General features: G+C 50.6%; 1 protein-coding gene across 2 annotated transcripts; it reads right to left on the bottom strand.

Moving 5' to 3' along the window:
- Nucleotides 1-1,946: 1,946 nt before the first annotated feature.
- On the bottom strand, nucleotides 1,947-20,716 carry THAP4 (THAP domain containing 4). Of its 2 annotated transcripts, XM_032193582.1 has the most exons (6): nucleotides 20,619-20,716; nucleotides 19,148-20,304; nucleotides 9,243-9,402; nucleotides 6,747-6,856; nucleotides 5,360-5,463; nucleotides 1,947-2,287 (listed from the first exon to the last, which is right to left on the bottom strand). In XM_032193582.1, the coding sequence occupies exons 1-6, from the start codon at nucleotides 20,693-20,695 to the stop codon at nucleotides 2,168-2,170; spliced, it is 1,728 nt and encodes a 575-aa protein (XP_032049473.1). In that variant the 5' UTR covers nucleotides 20,696-20,716; the 3' UTR covers nucleotides 1,947-2,167. The 2 variants fall into 2 exon arrangements, with proteins under 2 accessions (XP_032049473.1, XP_032049474.1); XM_032193583.1 differs by lacking the exons at nucleotides 19,148-20,304; nucleotides 20,619-20,716 and adding an exon at nucleotides 15,403-15,512.
- Between the last annotated feature and the right edge of the window lie 558 nt (nucleotides 20,717-21,274).

Here is a 21,274-nt window from a genome sequence, read left to right as displayed (position 1 = left end):
GAAAGGAAGGAGCCTCATTAGTGAAGCAAATGTGTCGGCCGGCATCAGCTGCCGACCCGCCTCCCCTGCTGCGGCTGCGAGAGCCAAAGATGCGGCTGATACGGCGGCCTCGCTCGCTTCAGTAACGGGCTTCGGGGGGAACGGGACGCCGTGGAGAAGGAAGAAATGCAGAACCTGGCAGTTACCGTCCTGCTGTAAGCCACCGCACTGCTCGGTGGAGCTCGGGGTCAAGCAGGGATGATCCAGCCCCAGATAACGCCCAGCTGTGGCTGTGGGAGCCCCCCAAGCCCCGTGGCAGGAGGAGAGGCAGCGGGGCCCTGCTCTGCTGTGTCTGCCGTGTGCTCTGCCGTGCAGAGCACAGCCCACGGCGCGTTAATATTTGATAGGGGCATCGGGTGGCAGCGCCAGGCCTGGTCCTGCCACATCCCTGGGGCGTCTCTGCACCAGCGAGGGGCTGTACGGGCTCCTGTCAGCGCACAGCTACACCCATGGCTGCGGGCACGGCCCCATCGCCCTGCTGGTGGTGGGCTGGGTGCTCTGCTCCATTCCTGCCACTGGAAAGGGACATTTTGGGGATTGGGGGAGTATTTAGTAGCAGTAAACAAAGCCTGTGCTAATAAAGCCCATACCGAAGGTTGGCACCAGCAGGGAGGAGGCCTGGGCAGCAGGGCCCGCGGTGCCGCCCGCACGCCTGTTACTGATATTCAGCAGTGTTTGCGTTTCCTCACTCAACCTCCATCCATTATATATGGGCAGAGTGTATCAGCGGAGCTCAGTTACACGAGGGAAATTCAATCGAGGGGTTGGAATAAAATCAAGAAGCAGGAGATCAAAGCCTTCAAACGGTAACTGCCCAGTGAGGATCCATTACAGGGCCCACCTCCTGCCCCCCTGGGGCCGGCCGATGCCCTGGGGACCGCGGCTCTGAGGGGACCACTGCCGCCGGCCCACCTTGATGGCCACCTAGACACATACAAACACGCACCCTTTGGCCAAATCTTTGACCCTGGATGGTTCACGAAGTGATGTCTGAACACACAAAACTCCCCCACCACATTTTTTCTGTAACCTTATGAAAGCAGCATTATTGTTCTAAATCACGGATTTTTCTGTTTATATAATTCAAACACACTGTAAGGAAAAGTTTGATCGTGACATCTCAAGCTCCCTTCAACACCTGAAGGCAACCCCCCCCAAGCCCAGCCTCCTGCAGCTGCTGGCACCGAGTCCCTTGGGACCCCCTGACTCCCAGCCCGACCTTCCCAGTGGCACCCAGACCTCTGACAGCTCAACACCCACCCCATCCTTCCCCGTCCCTGAGGATACCTCTCACACTGTGAGTATCTCTACCTCTTGTCTCATCTCTGCTGGAGACCAGAAGCAGCTCGAGATCTGTCGCCCTCACTGCTGAGGGACCCGATAACATTTTATGGTGGTCAAATGCTGAATCATGAATACCAAGCTCAAAAAAAGAATGGCTGAGATCAGTCCCCACTACTTAAAGCTTCTCTTGCTGCTCATTGACTCATGGTCTTAAGCCATACTCTTGTGATACTCTGCACTGAAGCCAGAGAAGGCCTGGTCCTTGCCTCCAGGACTGCCCCATCCCATGCAAGCACAGCATAGCCCAACATCTTTTCAAGTCACCTCAGCAGGACCATCAGGAGCAGGTCCTGCAGCAGCTCCATCCCACCACAAGAGGTGCTCCCTCGCTGAATTTCATCGGGCAGGAGCTGGAGTTCTCACAGCCAGCCCCCGTGATGCAAACCCATGACCCTGCCACGTCTGCGTCACCATTCAGATGACAGCTGAAGGACCAGAAGGCTGAATCAGCAACCCCTTCAACCCCACAGCACACTAACACGCGTTAAAAAAGCCCTCTGTAGCCACTGCCAGAGCAGAGGGATGCACGGATCACTCAGCAATCACACCCAAAGACACAGCCATAAAAATAAAAGCTTTTTATTATTATTATTTTTTTTTATATACCATTACAGGAACATCCGAGGAACATTCTCAACAGCACGGGCAGCTCCGCAGCGCCCGGGGGTGAGCGCAGGCGCCCAGCTCCGGGCTCTGCTGTCCTGCGTTCCTGAGCTGCCGCTGCTCTCGGGGCACGAGGTCCAGCTCCTCGCCCTCGGCACGGAGACCCCTGGCCCTCTGGGTATCACGGCGTCACCTTTTTGTAGGTGATGTGAAGGTGTTGGGTCATGGGCTGCGTAGTGGTTGCCATGGAGACGGTTTGCTCTAGCTTCCCATCAGAATTGAGCCTGAATTTTCTGGTAATCTGAAAAGGAGATAAGGAAAAACAGTAATAAAATCAAGCAAACAGCATCTAAGGTAAAAATCCTTAACTGTGCTTTCTGCCTTTCCTTTGCTACACTTGTGTTTTGCTGTCAACGTACCGTGGAAAGGCTACACTCACTGCAACCATATAAGAAAACGATGAGTAGCTTTTTCCCCTAGAGGGGGCAGCCCTTTCCAAAATACCAGGTCTAACCCCAAGAACATCATCCCCAGTTGACCTGTTGTCTTTGCTTAAATTTAAGCGTTTTTAATTGAGAAAAGAAATCATTCAAACAGCAGGTTTGTGTGTGGCTTTGACGTTATATTCCCCACTTCAGGTTTTCTATTTGATTGACAATGGGTTTCAGTGAGGAGGTTTTGTGGGGTCAACAAACAGGAAGACTCTGCATTAAACAGATTAACTTCTGCTAAAATTAGCTGCTGTGGCTGTAAATTAATGAGCAAAGTGGTGCCATGCCTGGTGCCACTGTGCTGGGAGAGGAAAGGTCTTGGCACTACTGCTGCCATCCCCTTGGTATGGACAGGCCAACACCTGGCTGTCAGGAGATGGGCACCGGGCTGGAGGCTCAGGGAGATGCCCTGTCCTGGCTGACATTTTCAAGGCAGCCTCCAAAAACCATACAGACTCTCTGCAAGGCATTTAACTGCAACAGAAAACGGCTTTGTTCATGCTGTCTGGTGAGGCTGGATTGGAGCCTTCTGACCTCGGGTCAGCCCAGGAAGCACTGCTGGCCATCTCAGAGGAATTGGCTGGCAACATCTTCCTCATCCTTCCACCTGACAGGCTGTGAGTCTGCTTGTACTGCACTAAACCTCCAGAGGGACAACCTGCGGTTGCTCTGTGGAGCTAGAAAACTTAGGACCTGTGCAAATAGAACCCAGCTTTCAGCAGCTTCCTAACAATTCAGGCCTGGGAATAGCACATGTTGTAAGCCTGCTCTTAGGTGTCTACAGAATGCAGGAGAAAAGTGGAACCATTATATTTAAACCTCAGCTCTTGCTTCAAAATAACACTCCAGTGTGTTGCTCCAGCTGCCCGACACTGCAGAAGGACAATACAACAATGCAGATGATTTAAAGGACACAGCAGCTCCCCGAGTGACAGCTGCTCTAAGAAGGCAGCCCGGCACGGCCCCCATACACACAGTGCTTTGGCCCTTCAAGTGATTTTGGCGCAGATTTGCTGCACATCATCCAAAAGAACAGTTTAGAGTGCCTAGTTCCACTTGCTGCTTCCCACGCTGAACACAGTCCCGGGGATGAACAGAAACAAAGTCTTGGGGACAGCAGGATAACCTGCATGCATGATTAACTGGCAGTTACTTAAATCAGCCCAACTTAGAAATTTCTAAAATGCAGTGTGTTACAAGCAAGAAGAAAGCAAAGACTGTTAGGAGTGCAGTATAGTCAAAAAGAATCCCACGGATTCACGAAGCACTTTCAAAACAATAGCTCCCATAAGGCTTTTGCCAAGTGGATATGCTTAAGTGTACACACATCAGTATTCCTACCAGTTCCCTTTCACCTTAAACAAAAGCTAAAAAAGCAATTGCCTTTTTCAAAGAGCCGCGTTCACATTAACATTGAGTGGTTCATCCATCAGTGCTGAAAGAGGACTCTGCGCTTCTCTTTAAGATTGTTCTGAAAGTTGAATCAAAAGTGGAATTCATTCCTGCTGTTTTTCACAAAATGCCTCCATTTTACTGCAGTAACGTGCCAAGGACAATGGAATCGTCCCATTTCTTTCAGAAATAAAATTGAGTTGATTTTCCAGAAGAAATGTTTTTTTTTTGTTTGTTTGTTTTAAAGATAGCTTTGGCTGATTTAGTATTTGACTTGGAAAAATAGAGAGCATCCCTTTTTCTAGATCTTCCTCAAACTGCTCTCTCACACATCTCCAGAGACCCAGAGCTTGCTGCAAAGTGACCTCAGCATATCACTGCACCCCAGGAAGATTTGGTTTGAGGAAGTTTACCAAACTGGGTACGAGTGCTGGAAGCAGCAAGATAAACTTGTGTCAGAGCATGGGGATAACAAGCAATGAGGGCGTGCTAACCCAGGCTAGCAGGAAGACACCAGATTTCCTGCTGCTCTAGACTTTCAGCTTGTCTTGAAGACATGGAAAAAAAAGAAGAGTTTTTTGCAAATGTGTTCATTTCCAGTGCAGGTCACTCCAGGGCACTTCCAGAAGCTGTTGCCAGTCTGCATGCTCCAAGACAGCATCCAACCCCGTTAATACATCTGTTCCTACACATGCAGCACGCGCCTAATGCCAGTATCTAACACATCCCTTCCGTTTCAGCAGCCAGTGCCTGACAAGCACACAACTGGCGCTCCTGCTCACTTCAGAACACCTCGTCCTCATCAACACATCCTCAGCTAATGCTGGATGCAGCCACAGCTCAGCCTGCGTGCTGCACCAGGGCTGCTTCCTGAAGCAGGAAAAGACAAATAAAAGAATACAAGATGTACTCATCTTTAACAAGAATTTATTTCACCATGTGTGACCTTAGCTGAGGGTTTCTGAAGGGCCCGTATTGACCCATTACCAGCAGCAGATGGTTCTGATCTCCTGAACGAAAACCAAATAGCAAAGGAAGAAATCTCTGATGACTAATGGAATAGCCAGAATGGTCTGTCTCACAGGTGTGGAAGGCAGACCTGGAGAAGACCAGTGACTGAAGGATCCGGCAGCAGGGCTGGGATCTATACCTGCAGAGTGGGCCCTTCCAGTGGGCTCGGTGCTACTATTTAGACAAGACTTTCCTATTCTCTTCCCTAAGGACCTGCCACTGCCCTTGCTGGAGACAGCATTCTGGGTTGGCTGGTCTGACTCAGCATGGCAGCTCTGATCTGAATGATTCCTTCTTGTCTTGTAATCTGTGAAGCAGCTTCTGAAAACTGTTACACAGAAAATAAGCAAGGATGCTGTGCAGTATTTCCAAGACCTGAGGGTAATCTGTAATTAAAGCATTAATCGGCCTGTTCTCTTGACTAGACACCCTCCGGGGCTAGCAATATTATTTGAATTGCTAACCAAGTGTGAACTCACCTGCTCTACATGGGGCTTCTTGGCAAAGGAGATCCTGGCTATGGAGTGAGAAGCTATAGACAGCTCTTGTCCATTCACCTCCCCTTCTTCCACCTCCACAAGACCTGATAAGAAGCAAGGTCATAAATGCCAGGCTACAAAGGTTAATTAACAACGTCACAATTACTAGGCTATATAACAGATGAAGAAGATTTTTATTTGACCTAGCACATATCAACAACTGTAAATCCATGCAACCTCAGAAACATAATGCTGGAAGATCCAGCCAGACTTACTCACACTGTGCGATAGGTATTGCATTGCTACTGGCAATTTTCCCTTCAGCACACGCTCTCTAGTTTTAGATCCTTATTTAACCAGGTTTTAAAGTTCTTTCGTTTTGTAATGTAACACAGATGCAGTTCTCTCTCTCATTCAGTCCCTGCCAGGTGCACAATGAGTACCAAGGCAGTAATTCCAGACAGCGGGAGATTCTCCTAGTTTAGGAACTAAGAGGACCACACTGAGATTACTCTTGGACATGGCAAAGGGAACAGGAGAGAAGCTACCTGTCACAGTGCTGCAGCCAGGCAGGGTTTGTAATAGGAAACTTGTGGTATGAATCACACCAAGCACTCTGGGAAGGAGAGGTCGCACGGGAGGTTTACCACCACCACAGCCTCACCTTGCCAGGGCCACAAGCTCTGCTCTGCACCACAGAATCAAACACGGTGAGTGGTAACATCAGCAACAACGATCTAAGTGGGACATTGAACCTGACTGTGCTCAGAAAGAGCAGCTGGCCAACTGCTATGCTAGCAATAGGGTCTCCAGACAGACAAGCTCATGACCTGAGGCATACACCCTCTGTTTCTACCACAGGGTCTGCTGTGGCCAACTCACAGGAACAGTGGGAATGGCGCATCTTATCTGTACAAGTTCTCCCTTCCTCCCTGCAAAACCACGCTTGGATACCATGAAGGCAACAAGAATGGCAGTGGCCACTTATCACCTGCCATGATTAAGGGCCAGGCTGCAACTCTTGTCATGAATTGAGGGGTTCTTTTGTTTCAAAAAGCTTTAAAAAGTATAAATACCAACATACCATTCTAGGAAAGGATATCCCTCAAGTCTCCTTCATGAGTGATATTTTGATTTGCAGTCCTCTCCTGTCTGAGAAAGCTAGAAAGCCTTGCTGCCTGGGCAAAGCCATGTAGCCAGTCCTAGAAACATGCTGCTTTTGACTCAAGCTCATTAGCAGCAGGATGGGGAGATGCTGCTCTTTGGTGCTGAGCCCACAGTGAAAATAAACACAATGGAACTGTTAAAGAGGTCCAGTAATTTTCTAGAAGAGTGATGAATGGCACCGCAGGACAAGGACCTCTTCTCTTCCCCAGAGAGGCAGTACCTGTGTTCTGGGCGCTGATGAAGGCCACCTTATTAGTGTCAGGTTTGAGGCGGATGAACCCACATTCTCGGTGCATTGGTTTCCTGGTGTCTGGATGGAAGGCGTTGAACCTGAGGGGAAATCAGAATACAAACATTGCTGAGTTGTTGCGCTGAAAACACAGGGTTTGGCCTAGTTTCATCTCAGGGAAAACTGTATTTTATTTAACCATGTGACTGCCTGTATTTGAAGAATAAGAGACTGACAATACTTCACGGTTGGAAGATATAAGTGTGTAAAAAGACAGTTCCTTTATGTGCACAGCCAGACCTCAGAGCTGGAAGTCATTATTTAAGTTCAGGCTTCCGATTTTCCACAGCTCCTGGGTCTCTCTAACTACTAGCTTAGAAACTCCCTTGGGTTACAGTAAGACATGTCGCTGATGCTGAAGCCATACTCTCACTAATTTCCTTCTCTCAAACAAGTAGCTGGCTTTACAATATCATCTTTATTAAATTTTTTAAGACCTGTCAGCTTTTTCCTTTGTACCTTACATGCTGCAGGCAATAACACTGCAGACTTATTTCTTCCCATCTTGAAAAGAAAAAAAATCAGCTTGGATGCTTGTTTACTCCTCAGAATGCCTTACAGCTGTACATTTGGTCAGCCATATCACGGGCAATACCTACGTATTATTACACACGATCGTATATTGCGTTAGTGCTACAGCACTCCTGAGCCTACACAGGTAACTGAATGAAACCACACAGTGAGCTGAAGCAGTTATTTAGTGAGGAAACACCGAGAGCCAAAAAGCCAAAGAAAGGGCTTTCTACGTGAAGTAAGAGCTCAAAGTTGCCATCTCCCAAAAGGAAACACAAAAGGAAACTGGAAGCAAGGAAGGAGGAGCACAGCACAGGCACTCTGTTACAGAATTTGGGGGCTTACAACTGCTTCTGGCTCCCTGGCATCCTCTGGGCACAAAATTACTCCTCCTGCTTGGCTGTGTCTCTATATGTAGGATGTCTCCTCCCAACCACACGGTGACAAGGACCAGGAGTGCCCGGTACCAGCAGTGCAGGACCGTGGCTATGCTAAGGACTGCCCTAGCATCCCAGCCTGTGTGCTCTGCACTTAGCGCACCCTGGGGAGACGTGCATCATGCTGAGACTGTCCAGAATCAAAGGGGGAATTAACTTCAGGCTGCTGTCAGTGCCTGGAGTGTCTGAGACACGTGTGGCTTGTCTTGTAACAGTCTGGGGCGCTGGTTGAGGAGCCAGGTCCCTCACCTCCAAGCCTGCCCACTTCCCCAAAGCCTCCCAGAGTTTAGCAGTTGTGAGCTGAATTTCCTCAGCAAAAGAATACCACTCAGACCAGCGAGTGACCAAAAGCTGGAGTCGGGACATGCTGGGTGTAGAGCACGACCGTCAGAGCCCTGTTTCTTTTGGAAACTGAACTAAAAATATCAGGCCTTGAACAGCTCTGCTGCAACAGCGGCGCACACCAGGAACGCAGGTACCATTCACACAACGTCAGCATCTTGTAATTACTCCTTTCTCTGGTTCTCAAAGCAACAGCCTTTCCATCTCAACCCTCCCAGCCAAAGGATCAGCGCTGAACCGTTAGCTAACATGGCACTTCTCCTCTTCCAGATTTTGTATTTCTCTTTGAACAATTACTTGCAAACAAAGCAGTTAAGCTGGCTGCCTGATATCCAATACAGCTTGCTGAACACTTAATTTTTCTCAAATTTTTCACATTGGTGAAGACTGAGGACCACAGTTTAAAATGGACAAACCCGTTGGCTGTGTCACTGTGCCTTCATTTATATCCGTTAAGTGTCAGCCTGACAAAGCAGAGTGGTGGTGGTTGTAGGGTAAACTAGTACTTGAGGATTCATTTCTAATTAAACAGCCACCACCAGCAACAGGAATGGTGTCTTATCTGGCCATAAGGACAACATTTTTTGGCTAACACATACGCACAGCATGTTAAAGTGGAAGGATCACTGACCTTTCAAAGCCAGGCACTGAATTTGCCCAAACTATAGGGATGTTCGTGTTCAGGATGGGGCCAATCTCGTTGCTGATCCCAGCACCTTCCGTTGCTTCTCACTGTGTAACCCTGAAGAGTGGCAGGCCACAAGAATTGGATGTTGTGCCACGGTCACAGTCCTGACCCTCTACACAAACGCCTCAACGCCAGAGGTGTGAACTCACTTCTGAAAAGCTCTGTGGAGTCGCACGGTTCGTTTAGGTACAGGCTAGTGAACGGCCACTGATTGCAGGTGTGCAGCACAACACGACAGCTCACCAATTTATCAGCAGTTTTAAAGGAAAACAACCCCCCCAAAAAAAAGCAGACCACTCAGCTACATGCTGCTACATCGTCTCATTTGGTAGATGAAAACTGGTTTATTTTGGAACTGGAAAAGAAATGCAACCACCAAATCTCACTGCAGCCACACCTGCTCCGATCCAAAAGCTGCCGCCAGCACTGACAAACCTCAGGACTTACGAGAAGTTGAGCATGGGCTGCCCCACGTGAGAGATGTGCACTTCTTCCAGGTACTGGAACGGCTTCATCGTGGGGAAGGTGCCGTCCCCCGGGGGGTCTGAGAGCCAGGTGCCCAGCATCCAGGAGAGGGGCTCCATCACGGGGTTCAGCTGGGGAGTCTCTGCGGAGGAAGAGGAAAGAATGAAGACATTTTGTGGGCCTGCCCTACAGCTTGCTGTTAGCAGCTGGGTGGAGGAAGAACATGAAACACCTCAGAAATGGTCCAGTGCATCAGGAACGCTTTGCTCCAGAGCAAAATCAGCTCCACGGTGCAAGGAGAGTAACTCTGTTTTCAGACCTGCTCGTGGCCTCCCCTAGGGCACTACTCCCGGCAGTGCCTTTCTGCCCCCTCTCTAGCACCCACTCAAAGGGAAAGTCCCCTCCCTTTGACACCCAGGAAAGGAGAAGTCTGAAATCTCAGGGTAAAGAATGAAGCATGATAAACGATATCAGTGACAGATCCCCAGTGCCCTGGCCCCGATTTTTCTCAAGCACTAAGGACGGGCTGCTCCTGTTTGTTTTGGAGCCCAAGGAAATTAGTTCTCACTTCAGAGGAAAGTCAGGCAGCATCCATACTCAAAAATCAAAGTTAACCTGTAATTTTTTTTTTTTTTTTTTAGAGATTAACAATGAGCTGTACTTTTGTAAAAAGAGGTAGAGATAGTTCAGAAATTGCTCTGCTTGGGTGCTGGACTAAGGCTCACTGAAAGGTATTAAAGACAGTTGTGCACATAAATTAAAGCAAAAAACAGAAGAGAAAGGTACTCCCATTCATCACTGCATTTATTAAGAAGCAACTGAGGTCTGCTTCACAAAGCCAAAAGGCTCCTTCTTTAGTGAATCATTTCAGAAGAGCTTTGATAAGCAACAGTTTTGCATTTTGCTATGATTTCACAGGGTGTGAGCTGGAAAAAAAAATGGGGAGAGAAATTGAGACAGACGCTTTAAAGTCATGTGAACCACAAAGCAGATCCTTTCCTACGATGTAAACAGGGAAAGTGATACAGCACCCACATGATCCTAGGAAAGACCTCCACAAATAGAGATGAGGGGGCCCACTGCAAAATCCAGGCTGGCTCCATTATGCAGCTGAATAAGTCGGCTTAAAGCACGCCCTCCTCCCACTCGTGTGCTAAACGACAGGCAGTGGCAGGCCAGGGGCTAACCGGGTGTTTTCCACACCTAGTGATATCATCTAGTGCAGGAATAAGCTACCTGTCTGGCTGGTCTAGAAGGCACGGACTCAGCTGCAAGGAGAAATGGTGCCCTAAACAAAAAATGGTCCGAGTTTCACTGTGCTCAAACCCAGCCAGCAAAAAAGACCAAGCAAGGAAGACTGGAGAGGTCACACTAGGATGCCAAAGTAGAGGAACAGAATTTTCACCAGTAAAAGCCAGCCACTTTTATTCTTTATTCTCTCACAGCAAGTGTAAAGACAGAACGACGACTAGCAAGTCTTCGAGACGCTGCTAGCTCCTTTACCCTCATGTACTCTGCAGGTGAAGCAACCTGAGAAAACACGAGCTTGAGCACGCTATTTTCTGGTGCAGTGAATACAGCGACTTTAATACAGTGATTACCAGCAACTGAAGTCCAAAATTATTCCTCTGAGAAACTAAATACCTCCAGACTGCTTCCTAGCACTTTTCCTTCCCACCTGCAGTCTCAGAGCAGGCTGTGTGAGCACAGACAGCACCACCACCTTGTCCACCTGGTATCTGTCTTCACCTTGCAGCCCGCACACGTTGCTTTTCCTTCCCAGCTTTCTGCAGGCCCTGAAGCCCCCCCACGGAAGGGAAGAGCAAAGCTTTGGAAGGGTCAGCAGAGACGGCAGCCTGAGCTGCTGCTGCCCTCTTCTGGGCCAGGAGATGGCAACAAAGCCTAGGACCAGCACAGCTTCCATCCTCTGTGACAGAGCACTTCATTTTCTCCTGCTTACCAACTGCGCTGTGGGAATAAGGACTGGAGAGAGACCCAGTGATGCACAGGGGAACGAGCACCTCCTGATCGCTTCCTGCACGCTGCTGCTTCTTACCTTTGGCATCGGACTTCGGACTAAGTTCTGTTATCACCTCCGGCAGCCTGCTGTGCCAGAGAGCTGGACTGAAAGGGCAGAAGAGCAATAGCAGGGAGGCTGATGGCAGAAAGGCTGATTGAGGGCATCAGAAAAGAAAGGTGATTAAAAAAAAATAAAAAAATTGCTTCTTATGTCACGGTTAAGTAAATGGAAGACTATTGTAGCAATAAATAATTTTACAGAGGAAAGTGGAAAACATCTGTCTACTGAGCTGCTCTGTTTGTAACACAGACTCGGGGATGCGGTCTCTGTCAAGAGGAATTTCATTGAAGGAGGCGCATGCAAATTCTTCTTTAACAATCTGCATTCATGGTTCACTTCTACAAACATGTTTTAAGCCACAGCAGTAGGCAAGCGCCTGAGAATAACAAGAAATACAAACCGCCTCTGGGAGCTTGCACTGCAAGACACGCTGTCCTCCCTTCTGCACGTTTAAAGCCTCAGACAGCGTCTTTGCAAGACTGATGAAGCAAATCTTGGTCCTTGTGTGTCCACGTGCACAGTTTCTTTTCTGTGTAAAAGTAAGCTCACACTACAGACTCTTCCTTAATAAGGACCTTCACGGTGTCACTCTCCCCTCCCAAATTATACATTCTTTTCTTGAAGCTCTTCCCAGCACCTCAAGGCCTCTGCTCCTCTACAAAACCCAAACGAAGTCAACCACCACATCTAAAAGTCGTGGTAACAGCTGGGGAGACAAAAACCACAGCAACGTGACCAGCAACATGATCACCTAGATCTCGTTTCTTCAGGAAGTCGTTCAGGCCACGCTTTCCCCCCCGAGACCGCTGTGCCCAGGTCCTGGGGACACAAGTCAGCTCTGCTTCACCTTCTGACCTCGCTGCATCCCTCCGGGCTTGCGGAGGGGTTGTTTCCACTTCCTTCCCATCCACAGGGGTTTAGAAGTCAAATCCCTCCCCGCACGGTAGTGAAGTCTGGCTGTACCTGGCTGCCCACGCTGTGCAGCGAGGGACGATGCTGTCTCCCTGCCAAAGCGGCCGAGCGATGCCCCAGGCCATGTCTGCGCAGGCCTCAGCCAGCGTGGCTCTGCAGTGTGATCCCTGGCACACAGAGCTACGCTGGCATGAATCCCTGCATGGTTTTTATCAGCAAAACTGCAGAGCGAGCAGCCAGTTGGCTGCTAACGAGACAGCTAACCTGTTTCTCCTAAGCCGGGGAACACTCGCTGCATGAAACTTAAGTGAAAAGAAAATCTCACAGGGCATCTTCCATCTTCAAGGTGTGGTGACTACAGCCAGCAGCTGGGCAGCTTCCTGCAGTCCTTTCTTCATCCAAGACACTCACTAGACTTAAGCCATCATCAGCAACATTCCAGTAATTAAGGAGCAGCCTTGTTCTGGGCACTTTTTGCCCGATTAGGTACAGAAGGTGGCTTCATTCCCTGCTGCCCCCCTCCAGCGTTGTACCCCTTACACTTGCTGCTGCTCCCTCCCAGCAAGCCAGTGAAGCACTCCTAGAGCTGACATGCTCCAACTCCATCCCTGTTCTGAGGGGGGAAATGTGATTACATTCACAAATTCGCATCTTATGCCCTCTATTAGTAATTAATTTCATAACCAAGCACCAATCTGTTACTGCCTCTGTGGTAAAACGTCCCAGTGTCTGCAGTCACTACCAGACTTCTTCAGTACAAAACACAGGGAAAACAGATTCGTAAAATTACCCACTGTTATGGGAAACCCAAACATCCTAAAGAAAGCTTACCTCAATGTATGTTTTACTTTCTTTCAAGTTTTCCTTAGTTAGCATTTTCATTGCTTCCTAGTCACCAGCTATTGTATTTGTGTGTGAGTCATTGCCCACTGACTTCAGAAATTAATGCTTAATCCACAAGCTGAACAGGCCATTAGGGGAAAAGAAAAAACACAACAGAAAAGAAAACAGACCACAGAAAAAAGATGCAGAAAACAGGGAAGCAACAGGTCTTGCTTTCCCCCTTCCAACCTCCTTTCTCTCCGTGGGGACAGTGGAAGGGCCATCTCCTGATGAACCCGGTCCTGAAGCTGGAATTCCTACAGGAAATTTCTACCCTGAATCCATCTGACAGTCACAGTCTTGCAGTCACTATTCCTGAAGCATGCTCCTGTGAAAGAATGAACCTAAAAACCTAGACAGCCTAAGAGATAATATCGTTTAGGGTTAGCTAATCAGCATTTGAAAAGATAACGCAGCTGATAATCTCACAGATCACAGACCTTGAGACACACACACACACAGAAGTGCAATCGCTTGTCCCCACTCACTCAGCTTGACAGGGCAGGAGAGGAGGGGAGCTCGCTGCGTGTCCAGCTGCTCCAGTGATGCTCGAGGCAGCTCACCTCTGGCACGGAATCACAGAATATCCAAAGTTGCAAGGGACCCACCAGGACCACCGAGTCCAACTCCTGGCTCCATACAGGACCACCCAAAAATCAAACCCTATGTCCAAGAGCATTGTACAAATGCTTCTTGAACTCTGGCAGGCTTGATGCCGTGACCACTGCCCTGGGCAGCCTGTCCAGTGCCCGACCACCTCTGGGTACAGAACCTTTCCTTAACACCAGCCTGACCCTCCCCTGTCCCAGCTCTATGCTGTTCCCTCGGGTCCTGTCGCTGTCCCCAGAGAGCAGAGCTCAGCGCCTGCCCCTCCGCTCCCCTCCTGAGGGAGCTGCAGGCCGCCATGAGGCCTCCCCTCGGCCTGCTCTGCTCGGGGCTGAACAACCCAGGGCCCTCAGCTGCTCCTCGTACATCTTCTCCTCCGAACCCTTCACCATCCCTGTAGCCCTCCTCTGGAGTCTCTCTAACAGCTCTGTCTCCTTATGTTGTGGCACCCCAAACAGCTCACGGCACTTGAGGTGAGGCAGCGTCAGGCAGCGCAGAGTGGGATGCTCCCTGCTGATCCCTTCCCTCTGCCTGCCAGCCGGCCCTTTTGGCTGCCAGGGCTCATTTTCACCTTGCTGTTGACCACAACCCCCAGATCTCTTTCTGCAGGGCCGCCCTCCAGCCTCTCGTCCCCCAGCCTGTAGGTACAGCCAGTGTTGCCCCTTCCCAGGTGCAGAATCCAGCACTCGCTCCCTTCATATTGTTGGTAATTGCTCAGCCCTCACATTTGTCCACGTCTCTGCAAGGCCTCTCCATCCTCAGAGTCAACCAGTTCTCACAACTTAATGTTGTCTGCACACAAAGTATACCTTCAAGTCCTGCACCCAGGTCCATTTATGATGACATGAAAGAGAACTGGCCCTATATCAGAGCCACGCAGAACCCCACTGGTGACTGGAGCCCGTCAGCCCCAGGGCAGCACATGCACGGGCTGCAGGTGCTGGAAATCCTCACCCAGCCTCTCTCCTGACGCCTTGTCACAGATTTGGCCCCACTCTTAACCTCTGTGCACATATTCCTGCTCCTTATCTCACTCCTTGCTTACTTTATCCTTCAATCTTTATAGCACTTTATTGACCAACCCTCCATCCCAGCCATTCCCATCCATTTCTCCAGGTAGATAAGGCAGAAGAGCTGTGATCAGCACCTGCCATTCCAGCATAAATGTATTTTTCTTTCTCGCACCCCCTCACATCTCTTCCCACTGACACCGAGGAACACAGCTTTACAACTTCTTTCTGCAAAACAAGTCAAAGTCTCTCGGCACCTTGGTGGAAAACGCTTCCGCTGAAAGAGGCAGCGGGTCTCCAGTTCCGCACAAAACCATGTTTAATGTTCAGGTCTGTCTCCTGCCTGTGTTCCCAAAGCTCACCTATTATCCTTCATCTGCACGTAGAAAGCATTATAAACAACTGCACTTCTATGAGGTTTTGTACAAATACTAAGAAACAAATCTAAACTGGAAAGAAACATTTCCAGTGGATACTTAGCAAAATTCTGATTGTTTGCCACGTGGACCCAATTCGCGAATCTCCTGCCTTTAACATGACCTTCATGAAAGCAGACATGGAGTTTGGAACGGGCTCCACGTAAGCTCTGCATGCTGAATTTGAACTCTACCTCTCTGAGAAACGCATATACTTTAAGCGCATTGAATCCTACCTGCGTTTGCTCCGCTGCTGGCCATAGCGTGCAGAGTTATTTTCCTATCGCTTGGTCTAGCTCTCTAACCACCTTTGCTCACCAGAAAGTGCTCTGCACTTGCTTGATAAGATGGCTATAAGGGAAGTGATCTCACGATGAGGTAAGAAAGTTAACCTAGAGCCTGCTGGGAGATGTAGTTTTACAGAAGGATCGAACAGCAGGGCGTGAAGGCAACGTGACCTCGTGAAAGCAGCATCTTCGTTTTGGCTTCAGGAACATGATGCAACCAGCAGAGCTGAGAAGGCTTCCAGCAGAACTAGCTGGTTAGATGCTGTGTGTGCTGAACAGGAGCATGCTGAATTGCCTCCCCTTCCTTTGCAGTCCATGTTCCTCCCAGCTCACCTTCCCCAGGACACTGAGGCCGTGTTTCTTTGCTCACTCTCTCCCTAATTTCTCCCAGTGCATCCTCTTGTTCTGTGGAAGATGTGTCTAATCTTGCTCTGCCTGGTGCACCATGTCCAGCCATGCCCTGTCAAAACCACTTCTCAGCCACTGGCCTGCAGACACCAGAGGTGGCCCACGAAACAGAAGGAATCGTGTTCCTACCAAACAAGCAAGCAAATTCCAAGTCCAGCACAGAAAGCGTCGCTGCAGCAGCCGTGCAGAAAACCCAGGGGGTTTCCTGAAACAAGTTAGTTGATCTCCCTGCCCTGCAAGGCTGGGAAAGGCCACGTTTGTGCACTGTGACAGCCTGAGCGTGCTGTGAGGCGAACTCACCCGGACTGAGTCACCCTGCGCGGCTGGCAGGGACCGCGTGTGCAGCAGTCTGCAGGAATCTGCTCCTTCCCAACGGCTGTCACTTGGGTGCAGCCAGCAGGAACCTCCTCATGCAGCTGGAGGAGCATTTCAGCCGAGAACGGTGGGCAGGAGGAGCTGCCCGACCGGTGAGGTGCCAGGTGAGATACACGCGGCAGGAATCACAGGGCCTCATAGCAGACAGCAGCATCGCCGTGGGGTAACACTTCGGGCATCGCTGCTCTGCACTTGGGCATCCCATTCTCTGCTTTTCCAGACAAAAAACGTGGCTGTCCGGCCTGATACGCTCACAGCTTGAGGCTGTAAGCCATCCAAACATGCAGGGGACCATCAGAAAACCTTAAAAACATAACACTTGCTGACCAGATCCACGGCACAGATCACACGGACTGCCCGGTGAGCCCAGCACGCAGCCCATCCAAGAGCAGCACCCGGCGCTTTTAAGAGGCCTTCGTACTGAGACCAGGCAGCGCAGGAGGGCCAAAAACACATCCCTCTGCTCCGAATTTCGTGCACGCAGCCGGACATCGGGCGGCAGCGGGGAGGACAGCCGGCAGCACGCTGGAGTCAGGAGGTAAACAGGCAGCAACCTGCCAAGTCAGCCCAGCCGCGTACCTTCCTCACGCTCCCCATCCCCAAGGCACCAGCTTTAGAAAAAAAAAAAAAAAAAAAAAAAAAAAAAAAAAAAAGAAATTGCAGGCTCAGGTTTATAGCTATTAACATCACCTCATCCACGCACCGTATGATTTAGGACAACTGAAATGTAGCTACTAATAAAGACCATAATTATTATTAACCTAATACCTGTTACCTCCGCTTTTATGAATACCAAAAAGCCCTCTTCAATTCAGTTTTGCATCAGAGTGCAATTTAGTGTCTGCGCCTAAAACAGGCTCTGCCCAGCAGCAGTCAGCTGCGCTTAATCAGGTATTTTGACTGCCATAAACTATTACGGAGAGCAGAAGAAAAAAATAATGCAAAGCAGAAGAGCACCAGGACGAAATTAAAAAGCTGGCCAGCCCCTAACAAAGCCCTAGAAAAGTCACCAGCAGAATGGTTCCCTAAGAACTTCTCATCGCCTAGAGCTACAATCACCAAAATGATTTGATTTTCTCACGTTGGTCTCTAGTGTTGTTGATAAGAGATAGTAGAATGGGTAACAAGTCGATCACTTCATTTAAAAAAAAAAAAAAAAAAAAAAGACATTTCACCTTATAAAACTGAAGATGCAATTCTTATGTTCTTACAAAATTCTTACTGAGCCATTCTCCTGTTCTCATTCATGTACATATTAGAACATCTGCCTCAAGAAAGAAAACAAAATCGTAGTACTTCCTAGAAAAAAAAGGACACCAACATTCAGGACACCCTCCTTGCAACCAGCATCTCACTGCACACATTTCAACACTGCCAGACAAATTCTTTCTCTCTTTATAGGTATACTTATGAATGTTAATTACGGAACCCTAATTTTGTATTTAGTCATTTCCTTTAGTCTGACACCAAAGCAGCATAGAACTGCAGACAGGAAGGCACAAATAAGACCACGCTGATTTCCTACTGCAGCAAAAAAATCTTTTCCCCCTCTACCCAAATCAAAGCACGAGCTTTCCACTGGAAAATTACAAACATGTGGAGAAAGTAGCGCTGGGTCAGCCTGGGAGAACTTTGCTGGGATTTATTCTCCTGCACTCGAGTGAGGAAACAGGCCATGCTGTAAGAGTCTGGAGAGCGCATCTGCCTGCTCCAGGACCATGTTCCCAACCATGCCTACTACCACGCAGCTTCAGAAAACAAGGAGGAACCTCCCAACGGATGCAGAGGGGAGAATTACCTTGGCATGAGCTTCCAGCACACCTAGCCATCCTTGGGAAGCTGCTTCAAGAAAGCCCCGGGTCACTCATCCTTCACACAGTAACCCTATGCAGCCACACAACCACCAAATACCATTAAAGCCTTCCAGGCTTTTCCCCCAAATTACATCTAGCAACTGGAGTCACTCTGCAAAAGTTCTGTCATTGTTCAAAAGCTCTGTATTAAATCACTCTTCTTGCAATAGAAAGGGGTAGGGCCTGATCTGACTTCTCGGTAACAGAATTTCACGCCGCCTCATCCCTCGTTGAGCTCCCCTGTATTTTCAGGTGTTTCACTTTTTTTTTTTTTATTATTTTACTGATAGAGAAGTCATTCCCTATCTCTTCGCACTCTATTATCTGTTTCCTGCCTTCTGCCTTCTGAGGGCGGAAATTATCAAACTGAACGCAGTATTTCAGTCAAGAAGAACGGCGTCAACATGCACGATGACAGTCGTATCTGAGACCTGCTACCTCACTTAGATTTCCTCTATCCCAAGCACTGAGTACAGCACATGAAATCCAAGATCAGAAACACTTCTCACATCACTAGAGAAGACAACAACAGCTCTTCCCAAACGCCTTCTGCTCGTGACAGCTGTTAAGACACAGAAAAATTTCACAGACACTCTCCAAATCATGTCACAGATGAACAAGCTAAAATAATCCAGGAAGAAAATGAAAAAAAAAAATCATCACAGGAGTTGTCCTCCACACCACAACCTAACTTTGTGCCCCATCACCTTGGAAAGCTTTACAGAAACAACGCGTGCTATTTGCAACTTCGAGGAGGCAAAGTTTGGAGAGCGCAGCAGTAACTTGTACCAAACAGCCAACACTGTCAGGGCAAAAAAACAACCAACCACCACCAACAGGCTTGTGGAATACAAGAAATAGCTCACGCGCCCCAAAACCTGCTCAATTCTTTCACTTGCGTCTCTTGGCCTAGCACGAGCTACTACTTCCCTTTCCAAAAACACACCTTTCCCCTGTCTTTAACTCACTGCATTGCTATTACCTCTAACTTAAACAGCCTCTTATTGTTACGAAAATGATGAATTCTGCCTGAACGCAAGGACGCTGCAAATACTGACCACAGTCCTGTGATAGCAGGCTGTTCAAGTAAGGGAAACTGATCCTCTTCAGCTCGTCTAGCTTCTCCTTCAGCTTCCTGACTTGACTGTCCGAGCGGCTGATCCTCTGCCTCAGCAGTTTCAGCTCCCCATTCTTCTTCTCCACCTGTTCACGCAAGCAGCACACCTGACTTTTGCTTTGCCTGGAGGAGAAACAGTACGAGTGGAGGGAGTCAATGAGCTTGCAGGCTCCCGAGGCCGACATGATGACCTCGTTGATCGACATGGGGTTGGCATCCGTGTCCCCCTTCTGCCCCACCACAGCCTCAGCAGCAGGCTGAGGGGTCAGGTCTGCTGGGGATGCCGACAAACTCTGGGAAGGTTTCTGAGGGGTCGCGGTGAGGGATGAAGTGGGGGAGTCTTCTGTGACAGTCTTATCGTGTCCCATGAGATTGCTGCTGCAGCTTGGTTCCACGTCTCTCTTTGGCCTTTTCCTTTCTAGCTGCTCTTTTGGGAAAGACGGCCTCTCTCGGGCATGCTTGGAGGAAAAGCTGTAAGAATGAAGGGAGCCGATGAACTTGCAAGCACCAGAGGCGGGAGGCGTGAAGTCATCCGCCGATATGCCACTCCTGTCAGCTATCCAACTCCCCGTCCAGGTGGTTTTAGGACAGGCCTCCACGGAAGATCTGTCAGGCTTTTTCTGAGGTCCAGGCTTTGCCACTAAATTATCCCCTAACGTCCTTCTCCGAGGGCCTTCCAGCTGGCTGTGGAGATGCTCTTCCTCCTCGGACATCGACTCGATGTCCTCTTGCAGAGTCGCCTCCTCCATCTCGTTCGCCCCTTGCATCACCATAAAGTCCTGGTCAGGAGAGGAGGTCCTCTGGGCTACCTCACGGCCTCCTTCCCTCGGGTCCTCCCCATCCTGCAGCGCTACCTGGCTCGCTAGTTTCCTCTTGCTTCTGACATAATCCAGGTTGTCGCGCTTCTTCTCGGCGAGCTGGAAGATGGTGGGGACGGCGGTGGGCTTCAGCAGCCGGTGCTGGTCCTCCAGCCGCTTGGAGAAGCTGTCTTTGGTGAAGTGCTCGCTGCAGAGAAACGAGTACTTGGTGGGGGTCCAGTTGTCCCTCTGGACAGCCTTCAGCCACTGGATCAGGCGCTTCGAGTCCTTCAGGGGGAACCTACAGCCGGGAGGCACAAACAGGCCGAGCGTTCAGGGGCGATGCAGGCGCCCGACTTTCGGCCGCACCCCAAAAAGTTGGGACCCGGCGGCGGGGGCCGGGGGGAGGCCGGGTGGGGGGTCGGGGGGGGGGTCAGGGGGGCCCTGCCCTTCCCCTCCCCGCCGGGTGGGCGCAGCCCCGGGGCTCGGGGGGCGCCGCAGCACAACAAAGAGCCGCGGGGGCTCCGCCGCCCGCAGCCGCCCCCCGGGGCCCCGAGGGGGTCCGAGCGGAGCCCGGAGCGTGGCGGAGCCGCCCCCCGCTCCCCGCGGGCTCACCTGTGGAAGGAGACGGCGCCCCGGTGCGCCTTCCCCTGCCGGTTGGAGCAGTTGGCGGCGGCGCAGCAGATCACCATCTCCGGCCGGCGGCCGGGCCCGCCCCGGCCTTCCTCCTCCTCCTCCTCCTCCTCCTCCTCCCGCCCCCCCCCCCCCGCCGGCCCGGCCCGGCCCGGCCGCCGCCAGCCGTACAGCAAGATGGCGGAGCCAGGTCACCCCTCCGCCCTGGGCAGCGGGGCTCCGTACGGCGCCGCCGGCAGCCGCGCCAGCATGGCGGCCGCCGTGTGGCCGCCGCCATCTTGGCCGAGGGGTTGCCGTACGGAGCGGCGGATGAGGGAGGTGTAGGGGGGCCCGGCGCCGCTCGCTTGCCTCATCGGTGCTACCGGGCGGCGACTCCCGAGGGACGGGCTCGGGACGTGGAGGCTGAGCGGGTCGGGAGAGGGGGGCTGCCGTCCTGAGGGCGGAGCTCGGCGGGTGCCGTACAACAAGATGGACGCGCCCATGTCACGGGGATCCTCCGGGCGCGCTCGTGGCAGGCAGCTCCCTCAGGCGCCGCGCAGCACCAGCAGAACGCCCGGGCAGCGCCACACAACGCCTCGCCCCCCGGTTTCTCCACGACCCCTGCCTCCCTCCGCTCCATCTCCTCCCCCCGCTCCGCA

This window comes from Aythya fuligula, chromosome 9 (genome assembly GCF_009819795.1).
Source record: "Aythya fuligula isolate bAytFul2 chromosome 9, bAytFul2.pri, whole genome shotgun sequence".
Taxonomy (NCBI): Eukaryota; Metazoa; Chordata; class Aves; order Anseriformes; family Anatidae; genus Aythya; species Aythya fuligula.
This window is presented reverse-complemented; position numbering and strand designations above follow the sequence as displayed.

Bases quoted from the DNA above. Each gene is read 5' to 3' on its own strand.
- THAP4 (XM_032193582.1), bottom strand. From the start codon at position 20,695: ATGGTGATCTGCTGCGCCGCCGCCAACTGCTCCAACCGGCAGGGGAAG. The intron at 20,305-20,618 runs GTGAGCCCGCGG...TCCCGGCTGTAG, and splicing joins GGCGCCGTCTCCTTCCACAG to GTTCCCCCTGAAGGACTCGA. The intron at 6,857-9,242 runs GTAAGTCCTGAG...ATTTCCCCTCAG, and splicing joins CAGCCCATGCTCAACTTCTC to GTTCAACGCCTTCCATCCAG.